Source organism: Brachyhypopomus gauderio, chromosome 11 (assembly GCF_052324685.1).
Source record: "Brachyhypopomus gauderio isolate BG-103 chromosome 11, BGAUD_0.2, whole genome shotgun sequence".
Lineage (NCBI taxonomy): Eukaryota > Metazoa > Chordata > Actinopteri > Gymnotiformes > Hypopomidae > Brachyhypopomus > Brachyhypopomus gauderio.
Genome location: NC_135221.1, coordinates 10,575,280 through 10,599,182, shown reverse-complemented (window position 1 = coordinate 10,599,182; position 23,903 = coordinate 10,575,280). Strand labels below are relative to the sequence as shown.

Sequence of the window (23,903 nt, the reverse complement as noted above, 5' to 3'; positions counted from 1 at the left end):
CTTGGGATTGAAATTAAATAACATCAAGATAAATAAAATAAATTTTACAATCAATGTGAAAAAGTGAAAATCATTTTCGTTTATAAAGTCATCATAAAAACATCCTTAAAATGAGTTTTTGTTTGTTTGTTTTTGGAGTTACATAATTTAATTCCGGCAGCATACTTTATATTTGAAAAATAAAATTAATACCCTCAGTTATTTCTCTCAGTTTCACATTGTCATGCCATTACCACTGGGAGGTTCAGACTGTTTACATAATGGCAAAAATGACGGTCTTCTTTCAGTCTCAACAGGTTGGTTAGCTAGTAGCCATTAGGTTAGGCTACTGTTATGTAATTCAAATACATTCATCACTCTGACATAAAACCTGTTTGAAACGTTAATGTCCCATTTATGAAAGCTGCAGATGGCCGGCGAGCTTCTCAAAGGTTGAAATAATGTAGTTTGCTAGCCTGCTATGCTATGCAGTCACCTCAGAAAAAGCGTAAATAGCTTATTGGCTAGCTAGCTGGTTTAACAGTTGCCAAATATGACGTAGCTAGTCATATAATTATGCATAATAATATGCGCTAATGTTAGTCAATTTAATGAACAATAAATGTATCTAATCGTCCAATTTAAGATGTATATTCAACGAGGACGCTGATTGATAGGGGGAAACCTCAAGTCAACCAATGTTCATTGACCACTACTCCCCCTGTGTCTTTAATCAAGAAAATCTTGATTGGCTTGGATGAAATATTAATACTGGAAATCCAGCACTGATGAATTTATTGTGTACTAACAACAGACTCATCTGGAGATGCACACCTGCAGCTAAATTACAATGAGTTTAATACTGCCATCCCCCGGTCAAAAATAAGCCCGTATCCCTTCAAAAAAGCCATGACATGCACTAAGCTATACAGTGGGAAAATCAACATGATCAGCGCTCAGATCTATAATTAAAAACTATCTTTAGAATACGATCGTGGTGATATGTGTCTTTCTCACCCCAGCTAACGTGGGGTATTTTGCTGTTTTCTTGGTTTTTTTTTTGTTTGTTTTTTTTAACAAAATGGCCTTGACTGATTTTAACTAGGCCTATTATACGTTTATCAAACCAGTCAAATATCAAATGACTGTCAATATTTAATGAAAACAGGATAAGCATTAAAAATATTTAATACATCTACTCGATGTACAAAACAAAGACGGGTGCAGTCACTTGCATAATATTTAAATGTAATGCTAAAAAAACGTACCCACTTTATTTACAGTGGGTGAAAAAGAGGTCAAGGATCACTGAGTTTTTGTGTAGTATAAATTTCACATTTACATTTGTTATTTGCAAAGCCGACCCTTTAACCTTTTCACAGTTGTACTATTTAAACTGCAAAGATGTAACTAAAAATTGTAACTTCAAGGAATGCAGTTCATAAATAGACTATTACATTTGTAATACAGTAACACTACTACTGTGACATCTAATATTATGAATAGATTTTATAAATTAAACAAAGCAGCCAGGTTCTTTGAACTGCGTGAAAGATTTCTATGAAGCCAAGCTGCTAAATTCATCCACCTTGTTCTGATAGAATACTACTGGTGCAAAATGTTAAGTGCAGGTAGGTCAGCACCTCTATTTGTGAAAGGGGCTGTAACAGGACGCGGTGTTGACTGCAGGTCTGCTATGTGTTGTCCTGGGTTTGTATTCCTTTCAAGTGCTTCCTCTTGGGACCCAGAGATCCATCCCAGGTGGATGCTAAATGCTCTGGGAACCATGTGACATCACTACAGGGGACTGACCTGCACTTATCCTGCTGGCTGGGCAGGTATTGTCCCAACATGTCAAACAGACACAGAGGCAGTGATCCTCTTACATCTGCTCAACGGTTCCACAAGGGTGCAGATGCAGTGAAAGAGAGCATGTTCCTCCTGCAAAGTGAGCAGGGAGTGTGAAGGGGCCATGGGGGCCCAACGGGGCAAACATCACCCATCAGAATGTCAATCACATCTTTTCTGCTCTTATTTGTCAAGAACAGACCCCCACTCATCCTCCTCTTGGTGTGGCACAGAGTGAAAGTGGAGGCTTGAGTAAGTTGACAGTGCTGAAAGGGTCACTAGTTAACCAACACCAACTCACTTCTAGGGCAGGAGACTGTGTAGACAAAATAATGCCCCCCCCCAACTGTTCAATTTACTGCCTTTAAATACAGGTGTAGTTCTACAGAATGCAAGTTTCATGAATTACACATATATTTGGCATCTAACTCACATATAACAGATTAATTTCTTTATGCTAGAGCTAAACAGAAAACCAGACTTTGCACAAAATGAAAGACAACAAGAAAAATCAGAAAAGAGCATAAAGAAAGCTATTCTGGGAGAAAATAGTAATTCTGACTAATTGTTACAATTTCTAAACATTTTGCAATATATAGGAATAATATCCAGAGTTTATTATAATGTAATTATAGCTACCAGCTCTACAAAATAGGGAATAAAAGGTAACTATTGCCCCCTGGTGATAACAGTGTTGGTCACTGTACAACACTATAATTTGCAGCCTCCTTCCTCAACAAAAGAGGGGGGTGAGACACAAGGATGGGTACTAATGACATCCAGCAAGGAGGAATGACAGAAACACACGTTCAGCTCTCAAAAACATACACAAAGGGTATTTGGCAGTGACTAAGTATAGACTGAGAATTCAGATATTCTTAAATAATTCTGCAAGAATTCACTTATATGCCCCTCCACTACACTACACAAAACACACAGCAAAAGCATATAGAAGCATGCATGGCTGTTATAATGTAAATAGCATACATTATAATTAGTGTGCATTTTTATTTACCCCATAGCGCAATGAGCATCTGAAAAATACCTTCACAACAAATCAACCGACTAAATAAAAACATCCTTAGTTCATCTCAGGCTTTACATTGTTGCTCTGCCCCCTAGCGTCCAAATGTCGTCATCACACAGCAAGGAAGCACAGGTTCATTTACTAGACCATAATTACATTTAAATATTCATTCGCCTTCAGTTCCAGGAACTTTTAAAATAGTCACAGGAAACTGTTGCGTACATCGTGGTGCATACATAAAAACAAATTTGCCATGCTTTCACACCATGTGTCTCTTCACTCTGAGGTATAGCATATTGTAGCCGAGTGAAAATCTGGTGGAAGTTCAGGACACCTTATGTGGACTTATCAAAAGACCTTGGCATCCAGTCAGTTCTGCCTTGGGTCACTCTTTTAATGAATAATAATAAATAAAAAATCCATTCCCCAGCCTCAAACGTCTTGGCATCAAAAAATTCCACAAATTTTACAAACACTGCAGTGTTTATTAAGGCTTCATTGTCATTGTATAGCTCACTGTAAAAGGCACCAATTTAGAGGTGAACATATTTACAACAATATTTACAATATGTACAAAATGAAAGTAACAGGCCACAAAAGAAAGAAAATGAGGGATGATAATAATATTGCATTATTATTGCAATATTTGTCTGCACAGAAGGGGAAGCATGAATCCCTCTGGCATCCTCCAGCACACGCTCAGAGCTGTTCTTCATATGTCCAGTATGGTGAAGATCTCTCCAGTCTCAGTGGACATTCATATTTGCCTAAATCCCGAACACTGGGCTTTCTTCAGTGAATCACTAGTGAAATTTCTATTACCATAACTTCAAGGTGCCCAAAATCTAAATTTGTACACATGCCGTAGGTGGATGCATGCAGACATACTAGACTGTCATGAGCCAACAAGACACAAAACCCACGTTCCCTCATACACACACATGAAAATACTGCTGTGAAAGTGCCAGTGCATCTGAATACAAGGAGGAAATATGTTACTTTAAATCACACTTAAAAGTGCTTTTGGCTGCTACAGGGTTAAGGCAGTACAGGTGATCTTTAGGGAGAGAAAAAAAAAAAAGAATCTCTAGGGTCCGACAAGTCTATTTCCTAGCTAAAACTGTACATTGTCAAATACAACAAACTGGCCCAAAATCTCTAGAACAGTAACCGATCCAAGGATCCCATCAATTATAAATGTAAATGTAAAGTCCACTGTTGGAGCATTACAACTAAAAAAAAAAAAAAAAAAAAAAAAAAAAAAAAAAAAAAAAAACATAAAAACTCGTTAAAATGGAAAAAAAAAGAAAAATAGAAATATAGAAGTTACAATTCCAAATTCCAATTTGCCGCATACGCACTCAACAGACTGCGAGTGAGATTCAACATGGCAAAAATGCCCCAACGTCTTACAAACAGGTGAGAATGAAACCAACATCAGAATGAAACCGAGGCATTGAGGTGCAAACCCCTAGGCCTCCCATCGGGCACGGGTGGGGTTGAGTCAGTGAGGTAGCAGGGGTAAATGGGGGGTCAGTTGGGAGACACTTGTGTAGGAACGATTGCTGCCCTGTGAAAGGCGGAGCAAGAGTCTCCATTATGGAGGAGCTTAAAGAGGAGCTCCTCTTTCTCCTGAGTGAGTTTCTGATTCTGCAAAAACTGCTTCTCCTGGGCCTCCTCAAGCCTGTTCTGCTCCTTGGATAGCTGCCTATAAACAGGAAGGGGAAAACATTACCATGTGATGAGGCAGAGGTGACATGCTTAGACAGTGTGCATCATTCTTCAGGTTTACACCAACTTTTCGTTTAGTGTGTCTTTTTCATAAAAATAACAACATGCAAAATATTAGTGACCTCAAGATGGCGTTGTATACAGCAAATTTGTTTTCGTCTACATGCTGTGCCGAAAGTCAAGTAGCTGTATAAATTGTTTTATGTGACAAGAATAATGATCTCCATTGTATCTCAAAGATTAAAGAGATCAGGCCATATTTTGAAAATGAGAGATTCTATGTAATTTATTGGAGTCAGCTGAAAGGCTCCTTATCCCAGGGACATGCATACCTTTCTTTAACTCCATACCTCAAACCAAAGAGAACTGATCATAATGATTTCCTCCATATTTTTGTTTTTGTGAAAATGGCCACTACATGCATAGCTACCGGAATTTTGGCAGATGCAATTGCTGTAGTAGAGGCAAATCACAGTCCACCAGATTATCCTCGCTCCCTTTTGATAGGTCAGATGTGATCACAGTGTGAACAACCAGTTACATTAATCATCAAAACAATTCTCAGGAGACAAAAACAATGTAGGAGTGTATTTGGATTTTTAGTCCAGATTTGGGCACCTCTGCACATCATTCTACAACATTTAACATATTCTAGAAATTTATCAACTGCCATCTTGTATTTCAAATTGCTAGTGTAATAAAACTGCCAGTAATCCAGCAGGTTATCTCCTATCTAATCAACCCTGGGGGCGAGGGTGTCAAAATAAAGTCAATACAACCCAAGAAAGTGAGGATTGCAACTCTTCCAAGGGGATATTATCTACCTAGAACAACATATTTAGAAGATAAAGTAGTGCAAAGGTTCTCAGAATACTGGTGAGATTTCCCACCATTATAAATCACAGGAAACAACTATTCTAATATGCCCATGTTTTTGAAACCCAACCTTTCCTTTTATGGCTTGGCTGGTGGGAAATTAAACTACAACTTAAGAAGGCATACTGTATGAGTGTTTGATAGTTGAATTAAGAAGGCATACTTTATGATTGTTTGATAGCTGTCTAACCGAACTCTCAAGTCCTCGTTCTGCTGTTGAACTTGTTTGACCTGGTTCTCCAGAGCCAAGTTTTTTTCGATCTGAGAAAACAGCATGCATGTGATCACTGACAAGTTAAAAACAAAATGGTGAACATCTCCTGTTTGTGATTAATGACATGTCTGCATATTTAAAAACTGTTTATACACATGAGAAATTTTTAAATATCATAATCAAATCATTTAAAGTTTGAATGTTTGTATGAGGTTTCACAGTGTCATCTTTCAGCAGTCAGTTAAAGGTTAAATTCTACTTAAAACATCTCAAGCAAACAAAAAGTTGCATCTGCAAAACTATAATATACATGTAAAGTGCTCTAATAATCTCTGCGCAGCGAGGATCTGTACTAGCCCTAAAGAACGGCATACTGATGCAAAGCATTTTGGTGAACTAGCATGTTAAATCCACCCTGAAAGTACAAGACGAAGGAGGTCAGCTGTTTCCATCGTGACCAAAAATGGTGAGTGGGAGTTTATACCAGCGCCTCCATCTGCTGCAGCTTGCTTCCTTGCTCCTGTAAACGCTCTTTCTTCATCTCGATGACAATGAGCAGACTCTCCTGCTCCTGTTCCCAGAATTCACCAGGGCTGCCATGCGTCTGACAGAGATTGGGGGGGGGGGGGTTTATTTTTTAGTCTTTAATTTACATTAGATTACTTCTCCCACATTTAGTTTTTACTATTTGTTCTAATGTAACAGCACCATTAAAAATCCTGGCTTGCCCTCACATTAAGATGCATTTGTTTATTATAATATATAATGTAACCATTTTGAAAAAACATTTTTGCTCTTTCATTCTTTTCTATACCTGAATGTTTTTTTGCAGGTCTCTCTGTAGTGTTGAGCTCTTCACACGCTCTTTTAACTCTGTGAACCGTTTCAGGTCTGCTATGAGCCCCTCAATCTGCTCCTGTCAAGGGTTCAGACAAAGTTCACACCACAAGACCATCTTCAAACATCCTACTGGTATATGCAATGTGACACGCTGAAGTTTGTAAGATCCTTTTTCATATACACACACATCTTATCAGGTAGACCTAAACAGCCAATCAGGTGTGCTTTACTGGATGCATACTGTACCTTCAGAGCACATTCAGATGCCATGTGGGCTTCCTCTAACATACTCTTCTCCTTGTTGTGCAAATGCTGCATCACTTTGGGTAAAAAAAAGAAAAGAAAAGAAAAAAGATCCATCTCATTCATTGAAAGTACATAAAACAGGAAAATGCATGCTTGCTGCTAGCTGGACTTTAGGTCACAGACCTTCTGCGTCCTTCTGGTATTGCTCTGCAGAACGTGTCACCTGCTCCTCATAAAGAGCATCCAACCGAGCAGCAGTTTCATTCTTCACCTGTTCATTGGGAAAAACATCAAACACCCACCCAGCCACACACACACACACACACATACAGAGAGAGCAAACACCTCAATACACACATGCAGATTCTCATGCAGGGGGGGGGATGCTAAAATGTCTCACAACCTAGTTCTGCGGATTCAAAAGACAAATATCCAGACTAAGAGGAAGTCCTAAATGTATCCCACTGCAGTGGGCAAAAAAACACTACAGTGGGCCACTACGAATCATTTGTGCTCCATTAAGCTATAAATACTGAGTGCCAGTCTGGATGATATCAAACCTACCTAGCCCATTCAGCTAAAATGTGCCAAGAATACATTTTAAATGGTACCGTGTTATACCTCCATCTTCCTTGCTGCAGTCTACAAACAGCAGTCATGTTTACAGTGGGTTTATAGCTCATTTTTTCATAAATCACATTTCCCTTCACATGCACTACAATAGGCCTCCTTTCAACAATAAACACAAAATTTGATTAAACTAAGGGTGCAGAATCCAGTTCTGATAAATCATATAGTAAATGTCAAGGTTATGTACACACATCCACCATTCAAGGGCCTGTAGAATAAATAAATGTATTATCTTTTGTTCCTCTATGAAACAAGTAAAGTTGTTTGCATACACAAATCCAGCTCTATTTGTGAAGTGCTTCTTTGCGAGCAGGTTTGGCTTGGTTGGTTCTAGGTTGCTACAAAGACAAACGTGCCAAAAAACTGCCCTTCACAAGGGAGCAGCAGTACTGATTTCATGCACAAAAAATGCACAGGGAGCAGGCATCGTTCCCAATAACTACATCTGAAATAAGCATGGCTTGTTTATTCCAGGTGATGACTTAAAAATATAACCCTTTGACATCATCTGGCTTTGTTCTCCAGTTCTGCTTTAAGCTGAATGGCTTTCAGCTTGTTGCTACTTGTCTTTGAAAGCAAGCAGTAACTTTCTCAGAGCTGAAATGCCAGTGCTGGCCCTTTTATATAAAGAAAATGAGGGGATTGAACTTCGCACAAAGCAAACTTTACCTTCTGAGCGATGCGATGGACCAGCATGAGGAGATCTCCTTGCTCGTGCTCCCGGAGGAGATGTTCCTGTCCTGAACTCCCAGACGCTGCTAGTGCTTCGTGTAGGACTTTCAGCTGCCATTTGTACTCTTCCAGCTCCGTCTCTGGGCTGGGGACCCGCTCCTCCGTGGGGACTTTTCCTGGGAAGAACACCATGGTTATGGATTAACTACATGCTCTACAAAAACTGTAGCTATCTGTTAGCCATGGAGCCAAAACCACATGATGGTGAGCAGGTCTCTATATTACTAAACTCATCCATGCCAATTGCAACACAGTTAAAGTGTAGCGAAAGTCTCAGGCAAGCTATGCATCTTTCACCAGATAAGTTGATGACATATCAAACAAAGAGAGCTCTGATGCTATGAAGATGGAATGAGAAAGAGTCGTGCTGAGACGCAAGATACAGAAAGATGCAACATGGTGTGATTCTGTTGTGTTTATTTAAGTGGATGAAGTAAAGTTATTTAACCATCACAGCCATGCTGAGTGCACAGTGATGTGACCACTCACCATTGCCATCATGAGCACCGCTGATATCCTTGAAACGCTTCTCGCCTTTTGCTTTATATTTCTTCTGAGGAGTCAAAAAGTTTAGTTTACAACACTGAAGATGTAGCAGTAAAAAGTCAAAGCAAAGCTATCTTCAATAAACAAACAAATTTCCCATGAAAGCTCACTTAAGCAAATTTTCTATTTAAAAAGACAATCAATAAGGGCTACAAATTTATAATTACTCTGTATGCAACTGTTTTATCTCCAGCACCCCAAATCAGACTAAATATCACTGTTGAGTTCACTGAAGATAACATAACAATGACATCACAAAATTCCTTGCAGTAACACAATATACTGAGAACCATACCTGGTCATTCAGCATACCGCCCATTTAATTGCATTTTCAGTATAGACACCATGACTACACATTTGTAAGCGAGTTCAAGCATGCTACCCATCTTATCTATCCAATGAGCAGATGGCTCTCCCAACAGATGGCTGTTCCAATGCAAAATGGTGACACCAAAAGCATGAAAATCATCAACAACACAACAGCCTTAAAAGTCACATCGTTCTGAGCTAAATGAACCCTACAATGAACCAACATACACTTGCAAAACATAATCAGTACATACCCACCATGATTGTCAGAGTCTAATATTATCTCAGGGTACATTCAGTACTGGATTAGTACTGCTTGTCATTTACAATTTTTTTTAATTATCCTTTAGTTTGAAGGCAGATTTACTAAAGGCAAACAGTAATTGAAGCATTTAGAGAATCAGTTAAGAATGACCCCAAACAGACTCATTCAGACCTGTAACAGGTTTATCTCAGTCTAGCTAACCATCCTTAAAGACCGCCAACTCAATGTCAAACTTTCCGTAAATTTTAGGAACAATTTGGATGCGGCTTACAAACATTTATGCTTGCCGCCACTTTATTAATAACATATATTAGAAACATCTTGTAAAAATAAACTAGTTAATTCATGTTAGCCTCCTGCACTTCAACCCTCAACACTTGCCCTATCACCAGTGTCGGCGGGATATTTTTGGGTCGCATGCCTCTCGACTCAGCGTGCTGCGACGCCGACACGTGTAATACTGCTCAGCCTCTTTCAAGTCACAATGGCCACCATCAGGCCAATACCACTGCACTGGGTATGGTCCATCAAGCATATTAACTGGCAATTAACTGAGAGGGAAAGCTGAGAAATTGCACACAGCAAAAGAACTGTTCTAATCTGTAAATGTACACAAGACAGACATTTTCAGTCATAAATTAATCATAAACTTAGCAAGAAGCCATCACACAAACTATGACAATGTCAGTGGACAACTCTACAAATGATCACATTTTATTTCCAATTATCCATTATGTCAAATTCCCCACGCACCCCCCATAGCCTCTCACAGCCTCATAAATTCCAAGGCTGACTTATGTGCAGAAGGAATATACAGTTCAACTAGCACCGTTTAAGCAATCTCAAGGGCAGCACTGCTTGAAGGCGAATTCATGTTTTCAAATTTTTGTGCCAAAGTCAAACACGATGTACACACAAAGACCAAACTGTGCATAGTGCAAGATGTCTCATGTTCTAACAACTTTACTCAGTTCAGTGAGGAAGACGTAGGCGTTATTCTGCATTTTCCATGAAGTACAGCACTTTAACACACGCAGTCTTAACGTTAAGTAAGGAATGTATTAAAAATGTAAGCAAGTGTGTACATTTCTATCATAGATTTGCAGCTTTAAATAAACTAGTTCATTTAGGAGGTGGAACCCTTAAGACAGCTGTAAGCTGATTCAGGTCTTTCATGGTGAAGTTTGGAAGGAACAACTGAACCAGGTCAAATAAATAGTATCCACAAGCAGGTATCACCAGATCATCAAACCATCAGATTTATTCAAGTATCTAATTGATTTTGGAAGCTACATTAAAGGAAGCTTTATTATATTTACCAAATTGTTTATTAAATGGCAAAGCAGAAATGGAGAACTTAGGCTGGGTTTTCATTGCTCAAACCAGATTAAACCACAAGACATTCCACATTTGTTGGCCCTTTGAAGCAAGGCAACACATGTTGCCTCGCGTTAACGAGCCCTTGGCTGTATTACTCAGTGCCCTACATGTGGTTATTTGTTTTGAAGTTGACAACCATAAGCACACATGGCTGCGAGATTAGCTGGGCCAGAGGAACTATATGGTGTCCGTTTGTAGGTCACGTTGGAACATGTACGATACGTTGTGTCCAGCAGATCCAACAACACAACACAAGTTCGCCTAAATCTAGGCTAATCGAAGCTTCCCGAAGCTCATTTGTTAATTTCCAAACAAAAGTTTGCGGCACGGAAGGAGGGAGGGAGGAGGAGGGAGGGAGGAGGAGGGGGGGGGGGGCGTCAAAATAAATGTTCGCCTATACAGAAAAACATGATACTTTAACAGAAAAATTGCTGATATTTGCGGCCACTGATGAGAATGAACCTGTCGGACTTTAACGGTCTTTAATAAGATGCGGAACAAGGCAATGTCTACCTGATTTGCGCAATAACAACAATCACGATAATGATAAATAACAATACTAATAATTAGATGGGGTGAAAAACTAAGTTGTATCGCTAAAATTCATAATCCGCACGCGCAGAATCTGTTCCAGTTTGAACATTTTCCAGTCGAAGCAGACTACAGCCCCTGGATTTCAATCCTAACTTGAAGATCGCGAGAAAGGAAGTAACCGACATGCACAACTTAGATGAAGCAGTAAGTTCTTGATTTCCTGTTGCCCGTCTGTCACTTTTCATTCAAACTTTAGTGCGCTAACAAAACCAAGAGCTGAAGTCTCATGCCTACCTTTTTCTGTCGAGACTGGACACGCATCTTGCTGTAATGACAACCCATGCCTCTCTGCCAGGACTTTAACTAAAGCGTGTGAGGCAGAAACGCGGTGTGGTTACCGCTGGTTCAAAATATAAAGGCACAAAGCGGGGAGAGAGGGGCGTGAACGGGCAGCTCTTGTACACACAAATATCTACGAGCGGGGTTTGACACAGTCGTACGGTTACACACAAATATAAAGCGAAGACTAGTAAGATACGGATGAAAAAATCACGAAAGTACTTCAAGCGAGTTTGACTTCACGTAGGAATGAAATTTTACCATAATGACCAAAAGAGTCGCGCACTCGACACTCACTGTGACGCAACAGTGTGATGGCAGCTTGTGCGCCCTGCCACTTTTGACCTATCGACCCGTTCGACCCTTCCGTTGAGAAAAAGAAATTTAAACAAAAACACATCCACCTCTGATATATACTCCCACTAACCACTTCATTAGAAACATTTATATAATTAATTCGCTAGTCACTTCATTAGTTATGCAGGGTTGCCAACTTTTGAAGATCGCTTGGAGTGAGATTTGAACCTGGCGAGTGTAAATTGTTGACGGGGGGGGGGGGGGGGGGGGGGCGAAGGTAAAATGGACACAAATTAAGTATTATATCGCGATCGATCGATCGCCGGTGGTTGGCACCAGAGCGAACTAGTAACTCATTGAATCATAGATATGGATCAGAGGTAAATAAACTAGATTTTTTTCGGCGTGAGATATCGCAAGTGTGGCGTGTGAAGACGGTCAAATGCGTGTGTCTCACGCTCAATGCGTGAGAGTTGGCAACCCTGAGTTATGTTCAGCTCCACTATGCTGCCTTTTTAAACTAAAACTCATAACTCAATCTCATAATACGCTGATACATTGGATATAATATGCTAGAGCAGGAATAACCTGTGCCTGCCTGGCAGTGGTTGCTGAAGTTGGAAACCCAGTCTCAGATGTCTTTCATTAACGCAGTCACCAGTCATCCTCTCACTCAATTCATCACGTTAGTTTCTAACCCCAGGATAACTACTTACTAGATATAATTTGGATTGCACAACATTCTTAACAGTTTTAACACATCATGTTAAAATGACTCCATAGCACCTACAAGGTGTTTGTAATAGAGTGGTGAGTTTACACAAATCCCAAAAACATGCTAAAACACCATGGTGTGCACGATTTGTGTTTAGATTCCACTGACTTATATTAAATGTGGATATTAAATTACATTATTCTATCATGTAAAAAATGTTATTGACCAATCTTCCGAGTACTCAGTATTTGTAAATGGACATCTTAGCCTTATGTCTAGCTGTGTAAAAACATTTGAGCTAATCACATCATGATGTAATAGGCAGTGTTCCTGTGCAGAGGCAAGATCTATTTTTGGCCCCTTGGCCTTCATATCTGGTTTATATTAAGCATCAATGTGATAACCTATCTCAGCTCATCTGGGGAATCTAAAACACTTTCATTTTTGTTAAAGCCAAGTCTATTTATAGCGGAGGGCTCTAATTTGACTATAGGATGAGAACAGTTGTTGGTGTATGTGAATGGAGGAACTTTCCATACAGGAGCAGCTGTGTGGTCTCAGATACCAGCAGGCTTCAAGCTTATTGGCTGAAATAACAAAGCGGCAGGTTGTCAGATAAATCAGGGTTTACAGTGCTATCTACAGCAACAAAGAAACTGCAACAGCATAGAGCAGTTTGTCACACTAAAATGAGGGAAAAGCCAAAGATACAAGTTAATTATGAATAAGGTCAAGCTTCACAGGGAACAGTAATGTTGGAGTCTCCCCCATGTTATCAGGGCACACTGTAATAGTGGCAGCATTCAGTGCAACTAAGACGTAAGACCAGAGACAAAACTCAGAAGAGGATAAAATAAATACAAGTACAAATACAATATAATGCAATATACAATACAAAGTACAATATATAACAAATACCATTTCACATAAAAGGGGCATCCACCATTTAACACACCATTGAGAACATTAATATATGTGTTTAAATTCCCCTTTATTGTCTAATATAGATATCAAGTCGACAGTACATTTTGACCAGTAAAGCACGGGTTGCTTGGTTAAGGTTTGTGAAGAAAATGTATGTGTTGCACCAGGATAAGGAAAGTTGTGCCAGTCTTTAAAAAAGACCAGGTTCAACCTCACAGTCAGCTGTGAGATAACATTCTTTCCATTGCTTCCAAGACCATGTGTGAGCTCTGTGATGTCCCTTGCTCTCTCTCTCTCTCTCTCTCTCTCTCTCTCTCATACACACACACACACACACACACACACACACACACACACACACACACACACACACACACACACACACACACACACACACACACACACACACCCCAAGGTATCAGAAAACAAACAAACATCATAGTACTGGCTTTAAGCAAGTTTCATAAGGGATTATGACTACTGGACAAGAATCAACTACCCGTTTAAGGAAAACAGAGCAGTGCATAGACATTCTTTAGACTGCAAAATATGCTTTTATTTTTGTTTGGGGTGCAGTGAATCGAATTGAATCTAAACAAAGTGAATTTTTTTGCAGCATTCCCGAGAAATGTTGGGCACAAAGTCCCACCTAAATAGGCCATTGCTGGTTGTTCTGTAAGAATAAAATGACTGGTCTACCCCAAAGTGGTATGGTAATGGTAGGTTGATCAAGTATCATGGTGTTACATGGTTATCGAAATAAATTCACTTAATCATGAACCACTTAATGATGAATCAAATTAACCACACTGATTATCTTGTACTCAAATATTTCTTACCAAATTAATGAGACACTGGTACTGAGATCATATCTAGACACATAAAGAACATGCATGCTTTTTTGTATCTTTATATTAAGGATTAGAGGTAGACATTTGCAATTTTCAGCTTTCTGTCTGCCTGCACACGTGCAGTGAAGTTGGTCAGAAAACTCAAGAGCATGCTCTGTAGAAGCAGGAATGCAGGGAATGATGATAGCAAGACAGGAGGCGTCACATTGCCTTTGGCTGCCAACCTCCTGCAGTCTGCAGTGTGCAAGCTTTAGCCTCCTGGATGTATTTCCTTTAACAGCAGGAAGGCACGTTTGCCATTTAGAAAAAAAGCAACTACTTTTGTGTGACTCTATAAACAAGATGATTTTTTTTCAGTACACTGAGCTCAACCATCACAACTTGAAACAGAGTTCAATGATTTATGCCAATAAATGTGCACTTTAAAATTCATTTGATAAATATGCTTCTGATGCTTAGACATCACTAAAGAGTATCTAAAGTCTCCATTATTATTAATGATCCAGCATTATTAATAATGAGTTCTTTAAGCTAATGACTGCAATATACTCTGTATTTAATCAACCACCTGTGAGAATGCATGGTGTATCATTAGATATCAAAAGATCCTATTTGCTTGCATGCACATAAGCTGTGTTAGGCGCCATCAAGTGTTTGAAGTGTAGAATGCAAGCATCTCTATTTGCTTAGATAGGAAACATTTAAATATGAGACTTGTGGCATTTTTATTTAGTTAGAACCAGTTGCAAGAATCACACAAAAGTATTATCCATTCGAATGTTTTTAAATGCACACATTTCTTAGATTATCTCTAATAAAATGCACCTGCTGTTTAAAGGAAGGTGTGAGAAGAAACAATATGGAATGTTACTTGGACAGAGTCTTACTGAAGCTCTTGGCAAATTAAAGATATGTGCTAGGTAACCAAAAATGTACATAGCTAATTATTACATGTAAAACATAGCACAACTCAAACAACTCTTAAAAATCTATTTAAATCTTTACCGACAATAGTTTTGACAGTTGAACAATGATTATTTTAAAAAAATGTTTTGTCTTAAAGGCAATAAGGACATTTTTGCCTAAAGTAGCTTATTAAAATAAACAAGACATAAATCATCCAGCAAAAAGATTAGAGAGACTTGAAGACAACATTCTCCATCGTAACATTTCCAACGCTCAAGAAAAACATCCTCAAGGCACTCACATCTCTTCCTCTTCCCTGGGCTAATAATGTAAACAGTAAATTCAAGTCACACATACAAAATGATTTACTCACACATACAAATGATTTACTATAAAAATTATAAATATGAGATGAAATTGTATGTGTCCAGACTGATGTACCGTTACTTCAGATTAATAGCCTCTCTATTGTGGAGTATGTTAGCATTGCATGGGTCCATTGGTTCTAGCACCTAATCATTGATTACTGCATGTACATTTTTCAGACTCATCTGATCAGTGACTAAGTTCCAGAGTGCAGGACTGTGTCACTGATATTTCAACATTGTCTAATCAATGTTCAGATGAGCAATCAGCATAGGATAACCCAAATCAGTACTCTTAACAACTAGAATGGGCTGGCGATTGTTTTGTTCAAACTTCAAATAGTCAAATGTGCAAGCGCCTCATTTAATGTTTCCCATTTGATAAGCTGCAGCTCCTTTATCAGATTTGGCTGGTGAGGTTTTGCTAAGGAACGTTGATACAAGCACTCTTAAACGTAAAGGCGATCATGGCATCTCTCACACATTAGACCGAGTGTATGGCGAGGCTGACTTTAAGACAGCCCAGCTCTTTGTCCAGATTTCCCAGAACCCCCTGCACTCGGTACTGGCCATTGGTCAGCCAGAAAGGCAGGTCTAAATTGGGCAGGTAGAAATCAGACTGAGGCAGAGAGTAGTCACCCTTTAAAAAAAGGAAGTACAGAAATGTATTAGGTCTCATTAAAATCAAAAGTCATAAAATCTTTAAATATAGAACAATAACAGAGAGAGACAATAATTCTGACATTTTATAAAATTGGTGTATATAATTCTAAACCAAAAAAAGATTAATTATTTAACTCAATAAGCAATGTAATACGTTTTTCGTTTTCTGGATATGTGCGATCTGTTTAATTGAAGATGAATAGCAAAAGTCTCCTGGAGAGAGTGTTCAGTGTGCTTTAAAGTTCTGAAGAGATACCATCTTGTGATCTCACTAGGTTTAGGGTCAGGGTTACTTACTGCTTGGAAGGGACAGTGGCAGGGAAGGCCGTATGTGTGCAGGGGCTCGGGGCAGTCCTGGCCAGGAGGAATGAGCTGGTTCAATACATCACAGGCGTCCGGATAGTGGCAGCTCCCCATCTCGTCTACACATGGCACCTTGACCCAGATACCAGCCACCTCTCTCTCCAGCGTGACGTTTACCTGAAACAATGAGACTCCATTGTTTCAGTTCAACAAATCAGTTTCATTTTCCATACTTATGAAATCAGACGAGGACACAGGCCTCTATGCAGTTGTTGAAATAAGGTCTGCTTCACTATCTGCTCTTTGGAGTCTTGTGATAGTCACATGAGGGGGAAAAATAAAAACAAAACAAAATCAAAAGGGTTGGAGATGAATGTGGAGTTCATTCATTTTAAACCAGGTCACATGATTTTATAATAGCTTCAGTTGTATCAGGTTATATAATCAATACTGAACTACAGCTGAAGGTTTTGCACAAACGGTAGCAAAACTGTAGGAGGAAAGGCAGCAGTGAACTTATGTAGTTTCTGGTTCTTCCGACATTATTTAATCTGCATACCTGCAAATTCTGTTGCACTTTTATAAACCTTTATAAGTTCCGAGGTAAAATGCTCCCTGGGAATAAAAAAACAATGCTGATACTTAATCGTGACTCTCACCGCATTATGCGGTTTATGTCACTTAATGCTGCAGTATACATCCTGCCCACTAACATTAAACAGAACCGCACAGGATCAGAACTTACAGACAGAGGTGAGACCAACGACACTGACGTTGTGCCCGAAGCTGATGCTTTCAAAAATCCTGGAATATGAATGGGATCCGGAGACAAATCAAGAGACTTCATAACAGAGGGATCGTCAGGCTTTCCGCAGTTCTCCCAAGAAAACCCCACAACCTAATGAGGGATAAAACAGTTAAATATTGTCACGACGCGACTATATTATAGTCGATACGACAGACACTCTCACCTTAGCTACTGTTACTGGCATCCTGATTCGCACATTACATGTGACTTGCATTAAAAGAACATTTGCGGTCCATAAAACCAGTAACTTGACAGAACCCATCGTCTATAGCCAAACCTTACACGTTGATTGCAAAAAATAAAAATAAAACACAACAACAAACACTTAAAAATACAGGTGCACACTTCCTGCTGTCTAAGGGTGCGAAGTTACCGATTGACTAGATTCCGTTCTCTGAACCGATGAGGGTGAATACACGGACGTCGTTATTCGTATCTTCTTCCGCAATTTCTGCTGGATTACAGAGACCTCTAAAGGCTGGAGGAGAACAAACTCCTCTAGCAGTTCCAGATCCTCCACTTTGCAACGTGTTCTTTTGTCAAACCACAAGATGGCAGTGTCGGATCCCCCTCGTAATCCTAAAATGAACTGCAATGACAGTAGCGTGAATACGAGCACTGTACAAGTTATATGTTCCACTTTTATACCGACTTTCGGAACTTTTCCCCGTTCGAAGCCCAAAACTGCATTCTGATTTAAAGTCTGTTCCAGCTCAAATCTCCTCTGGCGCACGGTTTTAATTGGGTTTAGCCTATACATGGACGTAATTTTGATTTCAAAAGTGAGGGGGACATGGACCCCCCCCCCCCCCCCCCCAAAATTATGTCCGTGGGTTTATAATGTATCATCAGTGTTGTATTGTAGCGTTGGTGAAACTTCTCATCACTTATACGTACTGACCATATGACGACACTGCGAGTGAGCATGACTCACATTTCATCTCTCCGTGTGAGTCCACAGCTAAATACCAGCCCATATGCACAGTGATCTCATATCTCCATCTGCACCTGATAAGCGTACACCGACTGCACAGAAACGTTTTATTTTAGGCCCGCTAGGAAAAACACACCTTCACACTTAACCTAAACTCTTACACGTGTCAGTTTCCGTGAAAGTATATCGTGATCTCTGTTAATACACAGAGAGATCGGAATTATTCCTTTGATGAACATCTTTTCTTCTGTAGGCTATGTGTCTTTGAGTACGTAAGCCTGACTTAATTAGACACTACACGTGCCCAGATGGTCGTTGTAAAGAACCCTGGGTGTGATGTCGCAGCCCCCTGAAATGTCCTCTCTTCCTTATGTATTTCCCGTATTGTCTTGCAGATGAATGGTAGTGAATGGTGCCATCAATATAGCATCAATATACTTTTTTATATCCAGTTTCCCCCCAATTGAATTAATCTCGTTTTAAACGTACACCTACTGTGCATACACCGTCTTCAGTGTGACCAATATCAGTCATGACAGTATTTTCCCACCAAATTCTTTCTTTTAAAAAGTTACTATAATTTACTGTTTGTACAAGCACTGATATACATCACGTTTGTGAATCTCAGTTTCTCGCATTCATAAAAAACTCCTTGTCTCTCGCTTGACTTAAATGTGCAGTTTTAATGTCCTGCTAAGGCAAGCAGAAATAGGGGTGTATAGGTTTACCATGATTACAATCAGCATATGCAAGAATGCAGTATGGGCAGAAAAGAGTGGGCTGGCTTTAAGGAAGACCTTTAAGGACATCTGAACCAAGACTTTGTTGTAGACTTTCTGAAGGAAATTTACATTTTTTATGTGTATGGTTCAACTGTGTCCAATGTCTGCCTAACCCATAAAAAGCAGAAGATAGCAGAGGTGGATAAGTTGGAGATATCTGGTAGGTAAAAATATAACTGTAATGCACTGTAGTGCAGCTTTGTACTGATTGTTGTATCTTAACAATTTTCCCTGAGCTGGAAAAGATCAGGGAAACTTTTAACCAGTTTCCAGTATTTTTTATGAATATCAATTTTAACGTAATGCTAAGATACTAACACACTGTTTTATTGATATAGGCTACAGTACAGTGCATTTTATCAGTTGCCTAACTAATATTTCTGCTAATATATTTTATCCCAAGATTTACAGTATTTGCACAGTCATGTCACTGATGTTATTAACTTTGGAATAATGGAGTTTCACTCAAGTCATGTAAACAAGAAGAGCTAATTTTTCGGAGATATTGCCTTTTTGTAAACTTCACAATGAGAACACCATACCTCCCCGATTTCCACAGGACAGATCGTGAGAACCTCAGCCCCATCTCATCATCGTCTTTAAGCATCTAAACATTGTTACAGAAGTAGATGAATATCTTTTAAGTGGTCCACTAAATTATGGCTAAAGATACTAATCACATATTTCAAATTTCAGTTAGGTAACTAGGCCATTGGCTTTATGCTCCCTTCAGCTCAGTTCCAAAAACTGATTTTTATGTCTTCAAATCATTGTGTTTTGTTTGAGGACAATGACAGATAAAATGTGGCTACACACAGCTGAAGTCTCAGTGTGCATTTATGTGTGTGTGTGTGTGTGTGTGTGTGTGTGAGAGAGAGAGAGAGAGAGAGAGAGAGAGAGAGAAAGAGAAGGTGTGTATTTTGCTTATTTTGGGGGACCTAATGTCCCCTTAAACATGTGCATTTATATGTTGTGTGTTGGGTGGGCTGTGCAAGTGGTTTCATAAGGAATTAGTTTTCTATGTTGTTGATTTTCAACAAAGTGTCTCTCTATAAAATCATAGGGGTATATATTGGTACACCTTGCTTTCCAAAGCGATGTTAAAACTCTTAAAAGAGAGCTGTTTTCAAAATCATATGTTACATTTGGCCTTGACAAAGCCCAAAATGTGTCATTAAAGGAATCCATTACCCAAAACGCACCCACATTCACAGATATATGCAGTCGCTCTTTGTCGCACTGACAATCATTTGGCTGGAAGTGATTTTTCGTTCTGTCACACACACACAGAGTTAAGTGACATACGGATAACTGGTGGGGTCTATCTGTTTCTTGTCAAATGGTCCAGAACAATCTGTCCATCTCTAACTGTGCCATCATCCCCCTTCAACCTACCCAGTCATGCATCCTTCAGGCAGAAGAGTGCAATAAGCACTAACTCATCCGGACATGCCATGGGAGAGAGCTCCTGCAAGGACAATGGAGTAATATCAAAGCTGTTTGTCATAATTACATCAGTGGCAGTGATGGGTAACACCTCCTGTCTACATTACTTATGAAACATCACAGCCTCAGATGTGTAGAGACACATCTCTGATACCTAATCTTCCACCTCTGAGAGCATTGAGACAAGGGGCTTCCTGTCAGAGAGCCCTGGATACAGACAACCAAAAATATAAAGGCTGCACTAGCCAAATGCACTGTAAACTGTAAAAGGCCAGTCACGAAAAACAGTAAACGTGAGCAATTGTGCAGTAAAATTGTTCAGAAACAGTCAGTGTATATGAACATTAGTTTTTCATTTTGTATGACAGATGTATTCTGACCAGTATATTTATCTGCATTGATCCATTGTGTTCACAGTATCCACAGCACCTGTTGAAGTATCATTGTAGGTCAAGCCCACTCACCTGCAGCAATCTCACAGTGTACTTTCCTGTCTTGGTCGAGGGCTGTTAAAGATGAGTCCTTATTTTAACATAATCAGTTCTTCCTCACAACTGAACAAACCCTGCACAATGGAAATGTATGTCCTGAACCTCTGAGATGTGCCTACAGTTGCAATATCAGTAACCAGTATGAAACTAGCAGTGAAGGGCTCTGCCAACTTTCAAATAAGTTTTTTTTTCTTTGTCAGACGTGTTAGTATTCAGTATGATTTTTGCTCCAATTAAAGAACACAAAAAAATATATAGCAAGGAAGTGTGACAGGGTACTGAATCTTTTAGAGAACCTATGTTTGTTGTCAGGTTCTTTATTAAATATGTTTACATGTGTAAAATGTCATTGTCAGCAATTACAGTCAGTACAAATACAACTGATTTCTGATAGCACCAGAAAGTAGATTAACTGTTTACTAAAGGAGAAACATATGCAGGTAAAAATGAAGAATGTCAGTCATGAATTTTCATTTACTTCTGGTTTTTGTGTGCATACAAATAAATGCCATTTGAGAAACAATTTAAAGCAACCCAAAGTTGCTTTTACAATTGATTCCCTATTACATTTCCAGCTAAGCTAACTTGAAGCTAACATTTCCATTTTGTGAAGCTGAAATTTCTGCTTTAAACTTTGCCTTGAGTGGGGTTGAGCAATATGAAGAGGTGGGTCTGCCCAGACAAGGATCCAGAGACTGGCTGGGGCCTTGAAGGAGGAACCAGATACTACTGTGATAGTGGAATGTGTTCCCGTTTGTGGGGAATGTAGTAGGTGAAAGGTCATAGAAGTGGTGCCTTTAAGACACTGATCTATGCTTACATTCCATATTCTCCACACTAGGGGTGCTCATATATCATTGCTCAGGGTGCAATCTTGTGTAAACACTTTCTACCTTTCTGTGCACTGGGTTATCTTCCTATCTTGACGTATTGGCTAACATTGTAGAAAGTGGGTAATTGTATTGAATAAGGATGGTGTTAGTTCAGTTAACCTGCACTGTGGGTGCCGTTTCTCTTTGAAAATCTAATATTAAAAAGTCATCAGCAAAAGACACATTTTCATATTTTAAAAAGTCGATATAAAGACAAAAATGTTCATTGTGAAGTTATGAAATTGGACAGATATTTTACAGAAATGTGTTCATGCTGTTCAGCATTGCACAGCATTTTCTGTAAAATCATGTTGCTAAGGAAACCCCGTTCTTGGTGATCCCTCCTTGGGATGAGAGATTTACAGTCAGACCTTTGCCTCCTGAGCGTCGTGTGAGTGTGTTTGCGTGTATATTAGTGTGAGGGTGGTGGGATGGTTCATGGCCAAGGACACTCCGAAAGACACTGGCTGTGTTCATTACATCCTCCCTTATCTGTGTGGGGTAGCGCACATCTCTTCTCTATTTGCCATTATCAGTTTTCAAACAAAACCTCCACAGCTTCAACACAGAACCTCTTTATTTCAAATGTGAACAAATCCACTTCATCTTATCAGAGCCTTGTGCAAGTCACACTCTGACCATCTGCTTCTGTGCTATGTTGCCATTACAAGCAAACCAGAATCCGTGACCGAGGTTGTTACGGAGTAATCATTGGCACTGTGATGGGTCAGCTGTCTAGCACGAATTGAACACCACCATGCTCTTAATGCAGAGAAAGATGAGCATGTGCAAAACCCGTTTTGAAAATAAACGAGGATAATTTGCCTCACGGTATGGCAGGTTAAACATGGGAGCTGATTTTAGTAGCTACCGTGATATAATGTGATATAAGTGGCTTTATGAACAGCGAAAGGTTATTTTCCCATTTGTAAACAGCTTTTTATGTGGAATCAGTAATAAGATGGAATGATTATAGAAGCTCGAGTAGGAAATAAAAAGGCATCATTGGTCAGCAACAGTAAAGTCGGTTCTTTACAGATATACAGTGCAAATTTGGAGAGGCACAGTTCCTGGCTAAACCAGTTTTCAGCACAGTCAACAAACGTTGGCTGTTCTAGAAAGAGGCTGCATAGTGTGACACCACCCGTTGTACACGAGCTAGCAAACACACAATAATCCACAGCTTTAAGGCTCAGTCTGGGGTTGTGCTGGGTAATGCTCTTCATTTTGAAATATTACATCTTTGCATAGTTTGTGCTAAGATTGCACAGTTACATGTATACACATTATGCACATAGTTACAAATACACACAGTTACATTTTTTTAGTTATTTTCATATTTCATATTTCAGTTTTTCTTTTAAAGAATCATCAAGTTTCTTAAGTGTTTAGTAAAAGCACAGACACCAAGCACATTATATATGTTTGTTATTACTGTATCACTATAAATGCATTGTTCTATGGTCGCTCCTAATTTTGCCAGAGATCATCACATACTAATGCATGAGGCAATAATAAAGCTCTCCAAATTACCTGTAAGGTAGAGTCATATAAGGGAGGCAAGAAAGAATGTTTTTCTAAGGGTGTGTGTGAGAGAGAAAGACAGAGAACGAGAAGCAGTTGGAGAGGGAGTGGAAAAGGGAAAGAAAGAAAACGAGAGGCAGAGAGAAAGAGAGATAGAGAGAAAAACAGGGAGAGAGAGAGAGAGAGAGAGAGAGTGCTGCGGCGCGTGTCAGACCCAGCAGGTCCGCTGGGACTTTGATTGTGTTTCCTGCGCGTGCTGTGTTGGGCCGGGTCCCGTCCCCTCTCCTCCTGCCTTGCTCCATCTGCCTTCCCTCCTCCTCCCCTTCCCCCTACCCCCGTGCTGGCCTCTACCCAACCCCGGGAGACCACCCCTCCCCCCCCACGCACACACACCCCTGAAAGCAGGTGATGGTATTGTTGCACTCTCTCCCGGTGTCCCCGGTGGGCTTTGATCCCTGCTGATGCCATACTTTTCTCGGAGCAGGATGAGGAGGTGGAAACACACCACACGGAGGGGACTCGCCCA

General features: G+C 39.6%; 2 protein-coding genes and 1 long non-coding RNA gene across 4 annotated transcripts; all 3 read right to left on the bottom strand.

The window, feature by feature from the left end:
- Positions 1-3,318: 3,318 nt before the first annotated feature.
- On the bottom strand, positions 3,319-11,784 carry ccdc69 (coiled-coil domain containing 69). 2 transcript variants are annotated; one of them, XM_077021878.1, is made up of 9 exons: positions 11,452-11,784; positions 8,613-8,673; positions 8,061-8,239; positions 6,945-7,032; positions 6,762-6,835; positions 6,490-6,591; positions 6,160-6,279; positions 5,625-5,722; positions 3,319-4,562 (listed from the first exon to the last, which is right to left on the bottom strand). In XM_077021878.1, exons 1-9 carry the CDS (start codon positions 11,497-11,499, stop codon positions 4,388-4,390), a joined length of 945 nt encoding a protein of 314 aa, XP_076877993.1. In that variant the 5' UTR covers positions 11,500-11,784; the 3' UTR covers positions 3,319-4,387. The 2 variants fall into 2 exon arrangements, with proteins under 2 accessions (XP_076877993.1, XP_076877992.1); XM_077021877.1 differs by having other exon boundaries at positions 8,613-8,676; positions 11,452-11,780.
- Positions 11,785-14,989: 3,205 nt separating this feature from the next.
- Positions 14,990-17,758, bottom strand: LOC143526999 (ganglioside GM2 activator-like). Its single transcript, XM_077021875.1, has 4 exons — positions 17,492-17,758; positions 17,266-17,418; positions 16,515-16,697; positions 14,990-16,194 (listed from the first exon to the last, which is right to left on the bottom strand). Exons 1-4 carry the CDS (start codon positions 17,588-17,590, stop codon positions 16,039-16,041), a joined length of 591 nt encoding a protein of 196 aa, XP_076877990.1. The 5' UTR covers positions 17,591-17,758; the 3' UTR covers positions 14,990-16,038.
- Positions 17,759-19,588: 1,830 nt separating this feature from the next.
- LOC143527000 (uncharacterized) lies at positions 19,589-23,530 on the bottom strand. Its single transcript, XR_013134014.1, has 3 exons — positions 23,387-23,530; positions 20,440-20,512; positions 19,589-19,651 (listed from the first exon to the last, which is right to left on the bottom strand). It is a non-coding gene; the product is annotated as an uncharacterized LOC143527000 (long non-coding RNA).
- Between the last annotated feature and the right edge of the window lie 373 nt (positions 23,531-23,903).

What these genes read in the sequence shown, in the direction of transcription:
- ccdc69 (XM_077021877.1), bottom strand. Translation starts at nt 11,499, where the DNA reads ATGGGTTGTCATTACAGCAAGATGCGTGTCCAGTCTCGACAGAAAAAG. An exon ending in CGGTGCTCATGATGGCAATG is followed by an intron (nt 8,240 to 8,612) that starts GTGAGTGGTCAC and finishes TGTTCTTCCCAG; the next exon opens with GAAAAGTCCCCACGGAGGAG. An exon ending in ATACCAGAAGGACGCAGAAG is followed by an intron (nt 6,836 to 6,944) that starts GTCTGTGACCTA and finishes TTTTACCCAAAG; the next exon opens with TGATGCAGCATTTGCACAAC.
- LOC143526999 (XM_077021875.1), bottom strand. Translation starts at nt 17,590, where the DNA reads ATGGGTTCTGTCAAGTTACTGGTTTTATGGACCGCAAATGTTCTTTTA. An exon ending in TGCCAGTAACAGTAGCTAAG is followed by an intron (nt 17,419 to 17,491) that starts GTGAGAGTGTCT and finishes ATCCCTCATTAG; the next exon opens with GTTGTGGGGTTTTCTTGGGA. An exon ending in CGTTGGTCTCACCTCTGTCT is followed by an intron (nt 16,698 to 17,265) that starts GTAAGTTCTGAT and finishes TCATTGTTTCAG; the next exon opens with GTAAACGTCACGCTGGAGAG.